Genomic DNA, 18,408 nt, shown 5'->3' on the forward strand with positions numbered 1-18,408 from the left:
GTATGTCCCTTATATGCCCGTTATATGAATATTATTTGCCTGTTATATGCCCGTTATATGCCCGTTATACGTCCCATTATATACCCGTTATATGCCCGTTATACTTCCCATTATATGCTGGTTATATGAATATTATTTGCCTGTTATATGCCCGTTCGTTATACGTCCCATTATATGCCCGTTATACGCCCGGTTATATGCCTTTTATATGAATATTGTTTGCCTGTTATATGCCCCTTATACGCCCGGTTATACATCCATTTAATGCCTGTTTTATGCCTGTTTTATGCCTGTTTTATGCCTGTTTTATGCCTGTTTTACGCCTGTTTTATGCCTCACTAGTGTCAGTGTCTTAACGTAACCTCCTTCTTCCCACAGCCCAACTTCAACACCAACTTTGAGGACCGGAATGCGTTTGTCACTGGCATCGCCAGATACATCGAGCAGGCCACCGTCCACTCCAGCATGGTACCGCAGCAGAGCCACACTTCTCTCCTGTTCTGTTCTATATTCTATATTCTATATTCTATTGTACTCTCAGTAATGACTCTTTGGGACAACATGTACTCGGCAGAACGGGGTCATGGTCTTGTTGTGAACTGTTTGAGTCCAGCAGGAATACTGAGGCTTTGTGTCTAATTGGTGCTCGGCCTCTGAATCAAACAGCACTTTGTATGAAGGCAGAAAGGAAGCAGTGGAGCATGGATGTTGTAGTCCTTATGAACTGTTTAGAGTCTGTATATAGTTTGTAGGATGTGAGTCTCTGGATCTTCTGACTGGTTTTTGTTTGCTGAACCAGAATGTGATGTTGGAGGAGGGACAGGAGTACGCCATCATGCTGTACACCTGGAGGAGCTGCTCACGGGCAATACCACAGGTAATGACTGATACTACAGGTAATGACTGATACTACAGGTAATGACTGATACCACAGGTAATGACTGATACTACAGGTAATGACTGATACTACAGGTAATGACTGATACCACAGGTAATGACTGATACTACAGGTAATGACTGATACCACAGGTAATGACTGATACTACAGGTAATGACTGATACTACAGGTAATGACTGATACCACAGGTAATGACTGATACAGGTAATGACTGATACAGGTAATGACTGATACTACAGGTACTTCAGGTAATGACTGATACTACAGGTAATGACTGATACCACAGGTAATCACTGACACTACAGGTAATGACTGACACTACAGGTAATGACTGACACTACAGGTAATGACTGATACTACAGGTAATGACTGACACTACAGGTAATGACTGATACTACAGGTAATGACTGATACTACAGGTAATGACTGATACTACAGGTAATGACTGATACTACAGGTAATGACTGATACCACAGGTAATGACTGATACCACAGGTAATGACTGATACTACAGGTAATGACTGATACTACAGGTAATGACTGATACTACAGGTAATGACTGATACTACAGGTAATGACTGATACTACAGGTAATGACTGACACTACAGGTAATGACTGACACTACAGGTAATGACTGACACTACAGGTAATGACTGATACTACAGGTAATGACTGGTAATACTGACAGATACCACAGGTAATGACTGATACCACAGGTAATGACTGATACCACAGGTAATGACTGACTGAATGACTGACACTACAGGTAATGACTGATACTACAGGTAATGACTGATACTACAGGTAATGACTGACACTACAGGTAATGACTGATACCACAGGTACTCATTTCAAAATCCCCTCTGTAAAAACCTTTGACTCTAATATGTCAACAGCTTCCTGTGGTTTCCTTTAACGTTTCCTTTGACGTTTCCTTTCTACCTTTCCTTTCTACCTTTCCTTTCTACCTTTCCTTTCTACCTTTTCTTCCCGTCTCAGGTGAAATGCAACGAGCAGCCCAACAGAGTGGAGATCTATGAGAAGACCGTGGAGGTTCTGGAGCCAGAAGTCACCAAGCTGATGAACTTCATGTACTTCCAGGTGATTAACATTCAGCTGAAGCTCTTTCTCTGGCCGACTCACAGAAACCTAATCTCCTCTTCTCTCTCTCTCTCTCTCTCTCTCTCTCTCTCTCTCTCTCTCTCTCTCTCTCTCTCTCCCAGCGGACGGCCATCGACCGTTTCTGCGGAGAAGTCCGGCGTCTCTGTCACACGGAGCGCAGGAAGGACTTTGTCTCCGAGGCGTACCTGCTGACCCTCGGGAAGTTCATCAACATGTTCGCCGTTCTGGACGAGCTGAAGAACATGAAGTGCAGCGTGAAGAACGACCACTCCGCCTACAAACGGTATTCAGGGGGCGTTTAAAGTTCACACTACATGTATTGACACACAGCAGACACGAGAGGGCAGCATCACGCAGCATCACGCAGCATCACGCAGCATCACGCAGCATCACGCAGCATCACGCAGCATCACGCAGCATCACGCAGCATCACGCAGCATCAGTGAGGACAAAGTCTCTGCAGAATGTCCTCCTAAACATCTCTGCTGGACCGGGATTCTGTTAGATAAACAGGGAAACAGTGTTTATGAATAAAAAGTCTTACAGGAATGCTACAGTTCCCATCATTATGGGGATGTAAACAGGAAGTATGATGCCGTAGATTCAGTAATTTAGCTGTGAGCTACAACTATTTCAAGTCCTTATTTGTTTACAATTAAAAGTATATTTTCTTATTCGAGATGGACATAAACTCTGATTATGTTAAAATAAAAATAAAAATATGTGTAAGACTGATAATAGCAAGAGTTGAAAGGCCCGACCCGGTCTCCACCCTCCTTTAAAATCAGCTGGAAGAAAACATGAATGCTTTTAGTTCTGTTTAGAACATCGAGTAGTGGTGCTTTTCAGCCTCTTGTGGACAAAATGAGTATTACAACAACAAACTCATTTTTTACCTGTTTTCACAGATGACAAGAAGATTAATCTTTTGTTCACCTCTTCTTAAGTCATAAACACAGGAGCGAAAACTGTTAAGATCAGACATCCATAATGTTTAACACCTCTGTAGAAGCTCATTAATCCAAAATTGAAAGATGGAGAACAAACATGTTTCCAGTGTTGAACTAAAAGACGCTTTGCTTGTGTTAGGAAAAGTTCTCATGTCAGTACTTCTAGAATAAAACCCTAGAATACAAGTCTGTTTCTGTACAGGGATTTATTTGTGGTCTGTGTTTACACTTCTAAATATAATGAAATATGTTTTACATTTCATTCAATTGTCTGGGACATGTTCCTTTATTGGATACATAGCTTTATTTTAGCTAGACAACAAGTATAAAACAAAATCTTTGTTTCTTTCTCCCAGAGCTGCTCAGTTCCTGAGGAAGATGTCGGAGCCTTCATCCATCCAGGAGTCTCAGAACTTGTCCATGTTTCTGGCAAACCACAACAAAATCACTCAGGTTGGTCAGATGTTCATCATTATGTTCATTCATTATTATGATTTGAGTTTAAGTTCTCAACAGCTGCTTCAGCGTGTTTCAGGTGTTTGTCATTTACAAAAATACACATTAGTTAATACTCCACATGGTCCCACACCTGTCTTTAAAATGATCTTTGATGTATTCAAACACTTTTATGCCCTTACATTTTTATTCATTTATTTAATTATTTGTCATTTTAAATGTATTTTTTTCCCCAGTCTTTATTCATCTGTTGACATTTGTATTAAAAATGTGAATTTTCTGTTAAAATATTTTAATTTTTTTTTTAAACTTTGCAGCACTTTGAGCCACATAGTCTGTATGAAATGTTCTGTATAAATAAAGATTATTATTATTATTATTATTAGACATTCTGTCAAACAGGAAGTGATGTGCTCCAGTTTTCTTACCTTTCAATCATCATAATGAACTTCCCATTAAGCAGAGAGACCTTTAAGGTGAAAGCGAATTAAGTCAGGAAAACTTAGAGAATATTATAATAAAGAAAAACGTTAAAAGATAATGTGTTAATATAATTGTACTTTAATATTAAATCTGTTCCGTACAGTCTTTGCAGCAGCAGCTGGAGGTGATCAACGGATACGATGAGCTGCTGGCCGACATCGTCAACCTGTGTGTGGAATACTACGAGAACAAGATGTACCTCACGCCCAACGAGAAGCACATGCTGCTCAAAGTAAGAGTTCGATTTCTTCTGTTGATTCCTCCGTCACTGAGAGTAATGGACATCCTGTATATTAAACCTCTGTTCCTCTTCATAGGTGATGGGGTTCGGTCTGTACCTGATGGATGGAAACAGCAGCAACATCTACAAACTGGACGCCAAGAAGAGGATCAACCTGACCAAGATCGACAAGTTCTTCAAGGTATGAAGGAGACGTGATGTCAGACAGAGACATGTGAACATATTCTGTAAAGTTGTATTCATTCACCACACTGTTTTTAAACCATAAACAATTTATAATTTGCTTTTTATTTACATTTTCTCCAATAAAATCAGCCAAAAAACAAGATATTGTTAATCTAACTAGAAATTATTTTAGTTCAGTTACATTGTGATGCGTTCAGGCTCTGTTTAGTGAAAATGAGTATTGGGTGAAGGTAAATTTTAACGTTATCATGATGTGTTCACATGTAATCTGTAAAATGTAGCGTTGGTGATAAACTAGAATAAATCCAGTAGTTTGAAGGAGATGTTTCCACATTAATATACAATAGATATTAGAGATGAATTATGATGTTTAACTTCCTAACACTAGCTCTAAGATTATAATACATCATTAAAACTAATAATGAATAAATCTGTTTTTATCCATAAAAATACAATCTTTTATTTCCTTATCATTTGAATTGTGTGTTTTTATGAAGGAAAAAACCCAATATGGATGACTACAACAAAGTAAAATCGTTTTCTACATTTAGGACTTTTGAAGGCTTATGCTAACTTATAGGTCAGTGACTATTTGCATTGGTAACGGCAGCAAAAATGATTGGGGCATTTTAAAAGTTATATTAGCTTCTTTATTTCTTTTGTTCGGATCTAATCTGTGACTCAAAACCGTGATAAGATCTGGACTCTGAGTTTTATGATCCTTTGCAGCCCTAAACTACAAACCAAAACCAATGCATATACAAGAAAACAGCTTTTCTAATAGCTATCCTCTGTAGTGAACGTATGGTTTTAATGCAGATCTGTTTGTTCTTGTTGTTCTCAGCAACTGCAGGTGGTCCCTCTGTTTGGTGACATGCAGATCGAGTTGTCTCGCTACATCAAGACCAGCGCTCACTTTGAGGAGAACAAATCCAGGTGAGAGGAAAAACCTTCTTCTCTTTCTGTTCTTTCTTCTCCATTAATCGCTGTTTTTTTTCTTCCTCTACAATAACAAGAGTTTTCCCTGTATTCCTCACTCTGCCTCCCCTCTCTCCCCCCTCCAGGTGGACCTGCACCTCCATATCCAGCAGCCCTCAGTACAACATCTGTGAGCAGATGCTTCAGATCCGTGACGATCACATGCGCTTCATCTCGGAGCTGGCTCGCTATAGCAACAGTGAGGTTAGTATTTGGTGTTTAAAGTGTTAGTTCAGATTCACTAAAGTCCCACAACAACAAACAGACTAACAGGTGGAGGCAGCAGTAGAGCAGTAGCTCCTGTGTTCTGAGAGGTTAAATCTCTGTTTGTGTGAATGTAGTCTGGTGTCTTTGTAGAGAGCATAGATAACAGCTTCAGTTCTCCGTCATAAAGGTAAAGAGGTGTAAATATTCTAAATATAGCGTTCTCTTAAACTGATATTGATTCTTTTAGGAGTCTAAAATACGTCCACAGCAGAACATTGATCTGCTCCGTGCTGGTTCTCCTGTCTGTTTCTACAAACATCTGCTGTAGTGAAACACTGACACTGGTTACGTTAGGTTCATCCCACCACCCGTCTGTTTCGGCTTCAGCAGCTCTCTGTTGCGTGAGGGTTATTAGATCTCTCAGCGGTGATGTAACGAGCTTTCAGCAGATGTCTTGCCCCGGTGGATTTTCAGGGGTCACAACGAATTCAGTTTGGTTCAGATGGAAAGTTAACGGACTGACCTGTGGATCAGGACTGTTGACGTACTGAGGAAAGAAATGTGGAGATTGAAAGTCACTAATTATCACATCCTCTATGCTGCGGTTTCTCCAGTTTTTATTTCACTCATTACTTTTAATTTCCAATGATTTTCAAATTCTTCTCACTGGCCTGTTCTGTGAGTAATTCATGATTTTCTTATGTGTTCATCCAGCGTTTGGTTCGGTGTGTTAACATGTTTTATTTCGTGTCCGTGTTGTAGGTGGTGACCGGGTCGGGCCGTCAGGAGGCCCAGAAGACGGACTCTGAGTACAGGAAGCTGTTTGACTTGTCCCTGCAGGGAATACAGCTGCTGTCCCAGTGGAGCGCTCACGTCATGGAAGTGGTGAGGAAGAAAGAAAAACATGGAATGAAACATTTCTGGCGAGATATAGATAAGACTGACTTTTTCATTTTGTTTGTAAATTCTCTAACGCTGCAAAGGTCATCACGATAAGTTAGGAGGTTAGGAAACACTTTTCTTCCATAATACGCCTGACTGATATTTGACTTCTTTGTCTATTTTCGAGTGATGTCTAAAATCCCCTCTGTAAAAACCTTTGACTCTAATATGTCAACAAAATGAAACACAAAATTTAACTTGGCTTTATCCAATGTTCATATTCATACCTAGAAAAAGTTGGAAAATTAGTACATATTCAATACAATTATACCTAATTTGCATATTTAAACATAACATTCCAGAAAACGTTTTATAAAAAATGTCAGTAACCACCGGTGAAGTTTCATGTTAATATCTATTTGTTAAAATATAGTTCTCTTCTCTTAAATATTGTTCTGTTAGTGGCTTTAATAGATAGAATGTTTCTTCCTGATTGATTTATGTTTGATGTTTGGTTCAAATCTCTCCCAGTACTCCTGGAAACTGGTCCATCCGACCGATAAATACTCCAACAAAGAGTGTCCCGACAACGCCGAGGAGTACGAGAGAGCCACCAGATACAACTACACCTGTGAGGAGAAGTTTGCCCTGGTGGAGGTCAGTGATGACATCATCATCATCACACACATGTCATTTCTTATTAAACTAGTAGTCGTGTGGTTAAACGTGGCGCTGTGTGCAGGTGATGGCGATGATCAAGGGGCTGCAGGTGCTGATGGGACGCATGGAGAGCGTGTTCAACCACGCCATCCGTCACACCATCTACTCCGCCCTGCAGGACTTCGCTCAGGTGACTCTACGCGACCCGCTGAGACATGCCATCAAGAAGAAGAAGAACGTCATCCAGAGGTACGGGGGGAATCCACGGTCTCTCTGCTAAAGGACTGGTTTCATAATATCAGTTATAGATACACTGATTGACCGGCAATCAGCTGATCAGTCTCATGGAGGACCTTCGTCCTCACTCTTCGTCCTCAATCTTCGTCCTCAATCTTCGTCCTCACTCTTCGTCCTCACTCTTCGTCCTCACTCTTTGTCCTCACTCTTTGTCCTCACGTCCTCACTCTTTGTCCTCACTCTTTGTCCTCACTCCTCACTCTTTGTCCTCACTCTTTGTCCTCACTCTTTGTCCTCACTCTTTGTCCTCACTCTTTGTCCTCACTCTTCGTCCTCAATCTTCGTCCTCACTCTTTGTTCACACTCTCGTCCTCACTCTTTGCACTCACTCTTTGTCCTCACTCTTCATCCTCACTCTTCCTCCTCACTCTTCCTCCTCACTCTTTTACCTCACTCTTGTCCTCGCTCCTTGTCCTCTGTCCTCAGCGTCCTCCAGGCCATCAGGAAGACGGTGTGTGACTGGGAGACCGGTCGGGAGCCTCACAACGACCCGGCGCTCCGTGGAGAAAAAGATCCAAAGGGCGGCTTTGATATCAAGGTTCCTCGTCGAGCAGTTGGCCCCTCCAGCACTCAGGTCTGAGCTCCATGTCTCTGCTTGTTAAACCGTCATTAAGCTTTGTTTACACTTATAGCGTGAGCCTCCGCAGACGGTGCACGACCTCTGAGCATCAACGGAGGCGTTTATACTCGGAGGAGCTGTGCGCTGCATTATTCTCTGAAACACCAGAGGGCGTACAAACAAAATGTACTGTGAAAAATCAAAAACACAACGAGTGTAACTCACAGATCTGCACATAGTCTGTAGGTGTAAACGTCAAGACACCATAAACCAGCCTCCACTATAGAGAGAGGGATTGTTATTATCTGTAAACTCATATCTCATATTCATGGACTACTTTATTGTCTTTATACAAACCTTGTAAGTATTAAATGTATTATAAAGAAACAAAGCTTGAATATCCTGTAAACTATTTGATTTGGCTGCAAAATATTTTCTCAAATGTAGATTTAAGTAAAGACCTCCTAAAGCATCTAAAAATGAAATGGCCTTCTCTTTATAATCCCTAGACATGTAAATTGTGTTTTTATCAGTGAATATTTGTGACAGTCACAAGATCACGGGGGATCTACTGGGAGTTCAACAAAGCTTTAACTTTAGATCATTTATTTTACGGAAAATTACACAATCTGGTAACTTGGTGAATTTTTAAACGAGACATGTAGCATAATGTGATTTTGATGAAAAGTCAAGTCAGTTTGGTTAATTTGATGACACTAGCTTTCATCACACATGACGTGTTTAAGGACTGCCAGAAAGTTGAAAATCTGACAATCATGACTGTTATAAAATCTTCTGGTTATAAAAAATGGTATAATTTAATTAATTAAAAGATAAATGCTTCTCAAAGCCACCACAGGCTTTGACGTTTAACAACAGATTTCCTCTCGCTGTCGTTTCCCACATCGTGACCCCGGCTGCTGAACGTCCACTTTAACCAGGAACATGAAGCTCACATGTCTCCTGTCACAGTTATAAGAGAAGAGCGATGATATGAGCTGCTCCGACTCATGAACCAGACGCTTCTGTTTTGTTCTCTCCTCAGGTGTTTTCTGATCTCATTAAAGACATGACGGTGCTGAATACTAATCATCCGTTCTTTTATCATTTTGTATCAGCATCCCTTATGCTGCCATAAACCACACAGATTTATCAGATTAGAGCTCCGTTCCAAGAACTAATCTGTATTGCAGGTGCAGAACTACGAATCTAAACGGTCACTAGAGGTCATGAGAACAGGTCAGAGAGAGTGATGTCAACTCAAGCTGTTTGAGATCAAAAGGTTTTCTGTGATGAAAAGACCAGAAAGAAATGAGAAATGTTTTCCTATTAAATGTGCTTTTTAATGACATTAAAGAGATTAGAATTCAGTATTTAAAGGATCTGTGATGGAGCTAATAAATCCACCAGGGATAATAAAGAGCTGTATTTCTTTAGTCCAACAGGAAGTCATTATCACTGGTTCCCTCCACAAACAGCCAACCAGATTCTTTCATTGAATTCTGGATTATTACAGAAACTAATCTCTGTGTCAAACAAACTTTTATGAATTTAAGTTTAATTCATCAAGATAATCCTCAGAAATGAACACCACTTTTTCGAGTGGAAAGTAAAAAGACAACACAATGACTCCTAGAAGTGAAGGCAGCAGGAAGTGTGAACACGCTGACTGATGTCTGTGTGTTGATGACCTGTGTCCTCCTGTCTGTCCCTGCAGCTCTACATGGTGAGGACCATGCTGGAGTCTCTCATCGCAGACAAGAGCGGCTCCAAGAAGACTCTACGCAGCGGTCTGGACGGTCCCACCATCCTGGACATCGAGAAGTTCCACCGCGAGTCCTTCTTCTACACACATCTGCTGAACTTCAGTGGTGAGGAAGAGGAGCAGTTTGACCTGCAGAACCCTTGCTTTGCTTTATAACTGCTGTTATATGTCGGGATTAAGCAGGTTTAGGATTTCATAATCATAAGAATTGAAGAAGCTACGATATCCATGATGTTGTGACGTGTGTGAGAAAGTCCTGCTGCTCACCTGAGAGTTAGAGCTGTAAAAATGTCAGAGAACTAAAATACCAGCCTTATATCTGTCAAAAAAGAGCAATAAATCAGCAGTGAGGAAGCTTTTTGAAACAGAAAATGATCAGGGAGTCATAGGAACCACGGATTGATTAAACAATTTAACCATCATAGTGTGAAAAACTCTTTTACTGACGTTAATTTACAGACGATATTCAGTCAAAATATGCAACCAAGAAATGGATAATGTTACAGTGTAAACAACAAATCAGTTTAAATAAACAGGAGGAGAGCTAGTAACGTTAGCAGCCCTGCTAACGGCTAACAGGAGGAGAGCTAGTAACGGTAGCAGCCCCGCTAACGGCTAACAGGAGGAGAGCTAGTAACGGTAGCAGCCCCGCTAACGGCTAATGAACGGAGGTTCCATTGAGTCCATTTTTTAATCCATGAAAATACAAAATGTTATCTCCTTATCATTGGGACCGTGTGTTTTTATGAAAATAACAAAGTTAAAGTAAATTAGTTGATGGTTTATTTCCTGATGGCCTAATAGAAGTATTCCAGTTATTAGTCATGTAAAGCATGATATTTTCTAAGACAATAATCGTATCATACTGTGTTGTCCCTAAACAGATGAAGAGTCTCTCATTAAACCCTGTTCTTCTTCTCCTCTTCCTCCTGCAGACACCCTGCAGCAGTGTTGTGATCTCTCTCAGCTGTGGTTCAGGGAGTTCTTCCTGGAGCTCACGATGGGCCGCAGGATCCAGTTCCCCATCGAGATGTCCATGCCCTGGATCCTCACCGACCACATCCTGGAGACCAAGGAGGCGTCCATGATGGAGTGAGGACAGCATGAGTGTCTTTATTTGTTCTGGGGGGGAAAGTTTCTTTGTGGTTACTCGCCAGCCGTTTATCACCTTTAAAGAAAGTAACAGCGTGCAACAGGAAGAGGCGTTTGTCTAAACACACTCCAGCAGCTTGTGAAATAGTCACACAAAACGCAATCTGTTGGTTTCCTGTACAGGGACACAAATTGTCTCTTCATTGCATTATTCTACGAACCTCCAGTTCTGCCCAGTGAAGTCAGAGCTTCATGTGTTAAAGCTGCATTCTCTCTGCTGTCCACCAGGGGGCGACTCCTCTGGTTGTATAGAAGTCTATGAGAAAATGACTCTACTTCTCTCTTGATTTATTCCCTCAGTAAACATTGTAAACATGAGTTTATGGTCTCAATCTCTAGTTTCAAGTCTTCTTCAATACAGCATGATGTTCATTTAGTAAATGATGCTCCATTTAGAGTCAAACAGACCATAAAGCAGGGGATGCTTTAGGGCGGGGCTACACACTGATTGACAGGTCCACACCAGAGACGTATACGGCGTCTCTACGTCACTCCTCCTCAGTCCATATATGGTCACTTCCTGTTCACTGGTTGCAAAAAAACAAGATGGCAACGGCGAAAATTTTAGCTCGACACGATTGTCTGAATCAGAATGTAAATGATCCATCCAGCTGTGGAAAGCTAGATGGATGCATCTCTTAAAGTTCACAGAGGACTGAGAGACTGTAACTTTGGAATAATGACACTGAATATGTCCCGAACCTCTGATTGTTTCCCTTCTGGAACAAACGAGTTCTCTAAAGTGTAATTTGATGGTTGGAGGTACTAAAACGTATCACTGTGTCTTTAGTTCTGACTTCCAGCTGTTTGAGATTAATAGTGGTTTGTTTACTTCTCATCCTTCATTTTTAAAAAGAACCCTGGTTAAAAAAATCCCTAAAAAATGGGATTAACTTTAAATGTTGTCATGTCAGTTTTAAATCTTCTCTGCAGGATTATGTTGATACGAGAGAGGCAGGTTTTTACATAATCCACTAAGAACAACCGGCAGGAATCATAAGTGCTTTAATTCTTCAACTGCTTCACCCCCGAAAAAAGTCTGTTATTCAACCATCTAGATGTTTAATCATTTTAATGAAGTCAAATGAATTTCTGTCCAGCAGTTTATGAAGCTGAATGCAGAGTTTAGAAAATCAGTGAGACTTAAAGAGGCAGAGAAGCTGTGCAGTAATATGGATTTAAATTGATTTGATATGTTTTATTTTTCTGACTCTAAATGCAAACTGGTTTTAATATAAATATCTAATGTTTTTTTTTACTTTCTGCCATTTTTATTTATCCCGCTACATTTTCAACACTGAAACAACACTATGAACCAAATATAAAGGCCTCCCACTTTATTATTTTTATTTTCTATCCAAAAAACAGAACATATCAGAGGAGAAACACACATATGGACAAAGTAAACAACAAAAGTTTACTTGTACGGTTTTCCCAGCATGAACATATTTATACTTAACAAAGAACAAAAAATAACACAAAGACAACATTTGCAGAAACAGACTTACTGAACAAATCAAACTCGATGAACTCAAATACAGATTATTGTTGGTCAATTTATAACCAAAATAAGAGGGTAATACTCATTAAAAACATACATTTATTAACTTTTTGTATTAATTGATATTAATTAATCACCCACATTGAAACATTGGTGGATGTGCATCAAGCCAAACAAGCAGGATTGTATGACGTTTGGTTTACAGCTTGATATTTAGCAATTACATTTATTGACCAGACAGCTAACACACAGTTTTTGATCTATTACTGTTTTAACAACAAGATATTTCTCAATCTCGTTAACCACATTAGATGAAAACAAGTTCCCTCTTTGTTAACAAGCTGCCAATACTAAAGTAACTTCCTGTATTCTGTTGATGATGTAACACCGTCCAAACAGAGTGAACCTCTGAATAACAGATGTTTTCTTTAATCTCCTGCAGGTACGTTCTGTATCCTCTGGATCTGTACAACGACAGCGCTCACTACGCTCTCACCAAATTCAAGAAGCAGTTCCTCTACGACGAGATCGAGGCCGAGGTAAGAAAACGTTCTGCTACCGGAAGATTTCATGTGATGGAGGAGCAACAACACGGGAGGAGGTGTCACACACAAATCTCAAAAGTCACTTGTTTATTACATGTCCCAGTATTTAATTTTTTTGTCATTAAGTAACAGCTTATAAAATAAAACTAATGTGGTGACAATAAGCTTTGTTAGTGTGTGTTCAGTACATGCAGATGTAATTAAATCAAAGAGGTGCCCACATATTAGAATTGTTCATGTCTACAAGTAAAATCCATAACAAATAGTCCCAAAAATTGTGAAGTAAATGTGAAGGAAAATTATTTATTAAATTATAAATTGTATCCGTCATTTTACCAAAACCAATGAAAATAGCAATTTTTCTTCCCACTAAAGCAGCATATTAAATTCATCCTAATCCCTAGTAAAAAAACTATTCATGATGTTAACTCTTCTTAATCACAGGGACATTTTTGACTTTCTAATTATTAATCATTGTGTCTGTTGTGTCCGTGCATATAGGAAACATTTTTTTATTTCTTATTTTGAAGGTTAAACCTCAGCTTCTATATTAACTCTATAATAAACTGTGTGGCCAAAATACAGACACTCGGACCCAAAAAAGCATTATGTAAACAAACTGGCATTTTATGGAGTTCAATTTTATATATTTTTGTAGCTATGATCAGGACTGAAGTAGGTTTATACATGTTTTACATTAAATACCATTAATAAATAGCGTTTTTATAGCAGTTTCAAGAAAAGGGCATTGTTGTCTTTTAAGGACATCAGAGCAACTTTTAAAAAAAAAAGAGCAACATTTCAAAATTGTGGATATGAATCGTTGCAGATAGTTTCTTCCTCCTTCCTGAGTCTTCACAGATTATAACGTGTTTATTTTGTTGTTTCAGGTGAACTTGTGCTTCGACCAGTTCGTCTACAAGCTGGCTGATCAGATCTTCGCCTACTACAAGATCCTAGCAGGAAGGTGGGTGAAATGTTTCTCACTCTTCTGTCGGTGATGATGTTGTGGGTGGTTCAGGGGGTTACAGGTAAAGATGGTAAAAAATGATATTATGATTTTATTAAAAAAATATACAACTTTGTAAATGTGTTGTCACAACTCAAAGTAACACTTAAATGTTTTAAGGATCCAGTTTCTGTCAAATGTTTGTTGCAAGAATGCAAACTTGACCAAATCAGCTAAAACATTGTCATTTTAATTATATAGAAAAGGTTGGTGTTTTGTGTATTTGCAGTGTTACAAACTTTGTGTCTGTGGAAACATTCCTGGAGAAAATGCTGCATTCATTTACTGCTAATGCAACATTTCCTGTTGCTGCAGCTTCAAATTAAGAGCATTTCACGGGCGATCAGTTGGGTTTTATTGTGAAGTCTGTTAACAGACTCAGATCACGTCTGCTCACAGACTGATTTAAAAAAGGCCAATTATTGCCTGACTTCTTTATCAAAGTGACAACAGTTTGTTTTTAGGGTGTCGCCAAATCAACCAGCTGAAATCTGAACAATGTCCTCTTTAACTTGAACACATTTGGGACAGGAGCGATGGTGTCTGTCAATGAAGGGGTACTCCAGTTATCCTCTGAACCGTGGGACGGAAAAGCAATCACCAAAACTACGACGTTTGTCACAGCCAGAATCTGTAAAAACTGTCATAATCTTCAGATTTTCATCTTTCCGCGACCCTTGAACACATCATGTCTGAGAAAACTTCTGTCAGAAAAAAAGCTTAAAATTATATTTCATCAAAAACATTTTCTCTTTTTCATGATTTATATCATCATAACTGTTATTCTGCACTAAAGACATGTTTGAGTTCTCTCTACTTCTAGTCATCATTGTTCTGTTTCCATAGAGGAGCAGGACTTTATACTGAAGAGAAAATCAAGAACAAAGAGAGAAAAATGTGACAGTATGTACCAGTGACTTAACTCTCTCTCTCTTTCTTTGAATCCTTCAGTCTTCTTCTCGACAAACGTCTGAGGGCCGACTGTAAGAACCAAGGAGCCAACATTCCCTGGCCGGCCTCCAACCGCTACGAGACGCTGCTGAAGCAACGCCACGTCCAGGTATGAAAACGCACCACACGGAGTAGTTCATTCTGACCTCCACCTCCATGTTGTGTTTTACTAACTTCTCGTGGATCTCAGCTTCTAGGCCGCTCCATCGATCTGAACAGACTCATCACTCAGAGGGTTTCTGCTGCTCTCTACAAGTCTCTGGAGCTCGCCATCAATCGCTTCGAGAGCGAGGACCTCACCTCCATCATGGTGCGTTTTCATCTTTATGATTAAATAACATCCCTGCTGGTTAGTTTCTATGTTTGCGTGCAGATGTGGACTGTTTATTCTGTGTGGTTTAAAGGAACTGGAAGGTCTCCTGGACATCAACCGCATGACCCACAAGCTCCTCAGTAAGTTCCTGACTCTGGACAGCATGGACGCCATGTTCCGCGAGGCCAACCACAACGTGTCGGCGCCGTACGGACGGATCACGCTGCACGTCTTCTGGGAGCTCAACTACGACTTCCTGCCCAACTACTGCTACAACGGCTCCACCAACAGGTGCATGTTTTATTACTTTCTTAGGCTACATCCACACTACATCCACACTACATCCACACTACTACCTTTCCATTTTAAAACGCATTTTTATTCCTATGTTTACACTGAACGACCTTACTACTCAACTACAGAGTTTAGAAACGCTACTGAAGCCGGGTTAGTTTAAAAAAATCCTGTTTGAGGTCCCGGTTTGCGGCATTAAAGAGGACAATGAACACAAATGGAGGACTTTCCTTTTCTTATCAATGCTTATTTTGTTCTGCACAACTTTTGTGACGTTCACAAAGAAACTGTAAAGGAACAAAAGCATAAATTCTCTCCAGTACGACAGACAACAACGAAACCGAGACGAATCGAGTGAGAGACGGTGTTTATTGACCCATAATCTAGTAAACTTTGATTTGTAAGTGTTCATTTTTAAGTAAATTTCACCTGCAGCGTTATAACTACAATTTAAACTTCTTAAATTTTCCATGAAATTTGTCCGTTTGGGTTTATGGGGAAAGATTTTAGAGGAAGAGCTTAAGTATCAAGCACAACCTTTTATTATGAAGGAGTACTTTAATACGTTGTAATTTCTGTAACCAAGCAACCAATCTTCTTCCTGTTTACGCCACCTGCGTGCCCAGTATACGTGATTATTCATGTGATATACGTTTTCAGGTGTTCTAGTATGGATGGAAGTCTTTTCGAAAACAATGCTGAATCGCCTGTGTGGACGGAGATAGTTTTTGTTTTAAAACTCTGTTTTAAACAAACGTATTGGTGTGGATGAAGCCCTTCATGTATCTATGGTGACAAAGCTTTCTAATAAATCTCTCTGATGTTTCCAGGTTTGTGCGCACCGTCCTGCCGTTCTCTCAGGAGTTCCAGAGGGACAAACCGCCCAACGCTCAGCCCCAGTATCTGTACGGGTCAAAGGTCAGGACGCTTTTCTTCATCACCAAACACATCACTGTTTATTTTCTTTCATTCCATACGTGGAGGATGTCCATACAACCTCTGTCTTTAGCAGTGCTTACGTTAAACGTTCTCGGGTTGTATAAGAAGATTCTAATCCAATAACACTTTTTGTCAGATTCAGCGAGCATCTCCTCACGGTCCACTAGTGTGAGTAATCTATTACAACTGTCTGTTACTGTAACTTGAGTTTTGGACACACACATGTGGTGGCGGTAGCGCTCTCGATACTGTACATGTGTGTGTGTTTGTTTTCATTAATATACAGAACAGACTTATAGATTGTGGATTTATAAGGGAATGGACAAAAAAGACAAACGGAGAAACGTCTCTTCTCATGTCCACACACACATCCGTATTTGCCTCGGAGAGACGACTGTTCTCAAGGCTTGACCAACACTCTGTTGCCACACAAGAGACTGGACTCACCAGACTCTGGGAACCTGGGATTTCCAGATCCTGCAAGTTCTGGCTTCACTGTGAGGAGATCACAGAGCTGCACCGGCGCCGCGCTGTGATCTGTAGTCGCCAGCGCTCCAAGGCCTCTCGTCCATCAAAATGACGGCCTTTAGACATTTTCTGTCATCGTTAAAAAAGTTCCGTCAATGACTAAATAATAGGTTAACAAGATCTCTGCTCTTGAGTCCACATGTTTACTCCAAACATTCATGACATGTTAATAAAAATATATCCGTAGATCACAACTCATCATGATGGGAAAAAATATAAATGATATATAAATACAAGGTAAATGGTAAACGAGCTTCTAATTTACAAGAAAACATTCAGTGGAACGAATTATATTGAGCGGATGATTCATTGCAGAACATTTATCGTTGAAAGCTTTGGATTGTCACGTGAGATTTTAGTTTGAAATAGTTCTCCTGAAAACTTTTAGTTTCTAATAAACATTTCTAATAAACACAAACAGGATTTTACAGCACAGAAGGTGTCATGGAGAAAAAAGAGAAAATAATGAATGCTATTGATTTAATAATTAAATTATAAATCCGTGTGCTACTTAAAGTCCGGCTCTTGAGTCATCGTCCATTCCAAATAGTTAAAAAAATGCTTCTATTATATATTTATGTTTCTGGTCAACAGACTAAATTCAATTCACACAGAGAAGAATAAAGTATTATTAATTTAAGAGCACAGATTAGTTTCTGTTTTTTCTCCGTGATGCCTTCAGGGCCTCGTAGAGTTTCATCGGCTCAGAACAGAACAATTCTACGATGACCTCAATCCGGTCGATCACACTGGCTCGTTTCCAGACAGCTTAGCGAGCGTCCTCAGCTCGTGCTGCTGGGTAATTACGTGTCCGGCCGGCTGCTTGGGGAGGAGGGGGGGCTGCATGATGCCGGCGTGTTTGCTGCTGTCCTCGCTGCTGCGTCTGGGAGCGTAGAGGCGTCCTGACCCGGACCCGTCCCGGTGGGTGGAGCTGATGGCGACCCGGCACCCGTCGGGTACGGAGCAGGCCGTGTGGAGGCACCCCCACAGCAGCACGCCGGCGATGACCAGCAGCAGCACGCAGCAGGTCAGCCACACCCCCATGGCGAGCTCCCAGCCCGCACGGTCGTGACCCTCGCTGCTGTCGCTCGGCGTGCTGAACACCTGGCACTGGTCTTGCACCGGATTGGCCGCCTGGCACGTGACGCACAGGAAGTAGGCGGTCTGGGGCAGCAGGTTGGCCAGGTGCGTGCTGGTCTGGCTGACGGGGATCCGCTCCTCGTGCATGAAGCTCTTGCGCTTGTAGCCCATCATCAGGCTGTTCCAGTTGGGGTCGTACATCACGCTGTAGAAGGTGTCCAGGCAGCCGGGCGACGACGGCCAGCTCACTCTGGCCGAGGTGGCGGACACGTTGAAGACCGCAACCCCCATGATGCAACGCTGTGTCCTCTGTCCTCCCTCTGTCTGTCTGCTGTTCCCTCGGTCGTTAACGGTCTTTGTGTCCTCACGGTGTGAAGCTGAGCTGGAGGAGAGAGAGAGAAACTCAGATGG

The 18,408-nt window shown here is 40.8% G+C and overlaps 1 protein-coding gene across 1 annotated transcript in view; it reads left to right on the forward strand.

Moving 5' to 3' along the window:
• cyfip1 (cytoplasmic FMR1 interacting protein 1) overlaps positions 1-18,408 on the forward strand; it is a 39,059-nt gene that overhangs the window by 10,039 nt on the left and 10,612 nt on the right. Inside the window, exons 4-24 of the mRNA XM_054603530.1 lie at positions 379-468; positions 800-877; positions 1,899-2,000; positions 2,123-2,304; positions 3,328-3,424; positions 4,014-4,142; positions 4,228-4,332; positions 5,182-5,273; positions 5,402-5,519; positions 6,285-6,407; positions 6,936-7,061; positions 7,147-7,313; positions 7,788-7,935; positions 9,638-9,791; positions 10,621-10,777; positions 12,781-12,877; positions 13,774-13,850; positions 14,844-14,952; positions 15,034-15,153; positions 15,248-15,447; positions 16,281-16,368. Coding sequence (XP_054459505.1) covers positions 379-468; positions 800-877; positions 1,899-2,000; positions 2,123-2,304; positions 3,328-3,424; positions 4,014-4,142; positions 4,228-4,332; positions 5,182-5,273; positions 5,402-5,519; positions 6,285-6,407; positions 6,936-7,061; positions 7,147-7,313; positions 7,788-7,935; positions 9,638-9,791; positions 10,621-10,777; positions 12,781-12,877; positions 13,774-13,850; positions 14,844-14,952; positions 15,034-15,153; positions 15,248-15,447; positions 16,281-16,368 — 2,559 coding nt within the window. The remainder of the gene's footprint in view (positions 1-378; positions 469-799; positions 878-1,898; positions 2,001-2,122; positions 2,305-3,327; positions 3,425-4,013; positions 4,143-4,227; positions 4,333-5,181; positions 5,274-5,401; positions 5,520-6,284; positions 6,408-6,935; positions 7,062-7,146; positions 7,314-7,787; positions 7,936-9,637; positions 9,792-10,620; positions 10,778-12,780; positions 12,878-13,773; positions 13,851-14,843; positions 14,953-15,033; positions 15,154-15,247; positions 15,448-16,280; positions 16,369-18,408) is intronic.

This window comes from Anoplopoma fimbria, chromosome 8, assembly GCF_027596085.1.
Source record: "Anoplopoma fimbria isolate UVic2021 breed Golden Eagle Sablefish chromosome 8, Afim_UVic_2022, whole genome shotgun sequence".
Lineage (NCBI taxonomy): Eukaryota > Metazoa > Chordata > Actinopteri > Perciformes > Anoplopomatidae > Anoplopoma > Anoplopoma fimbria.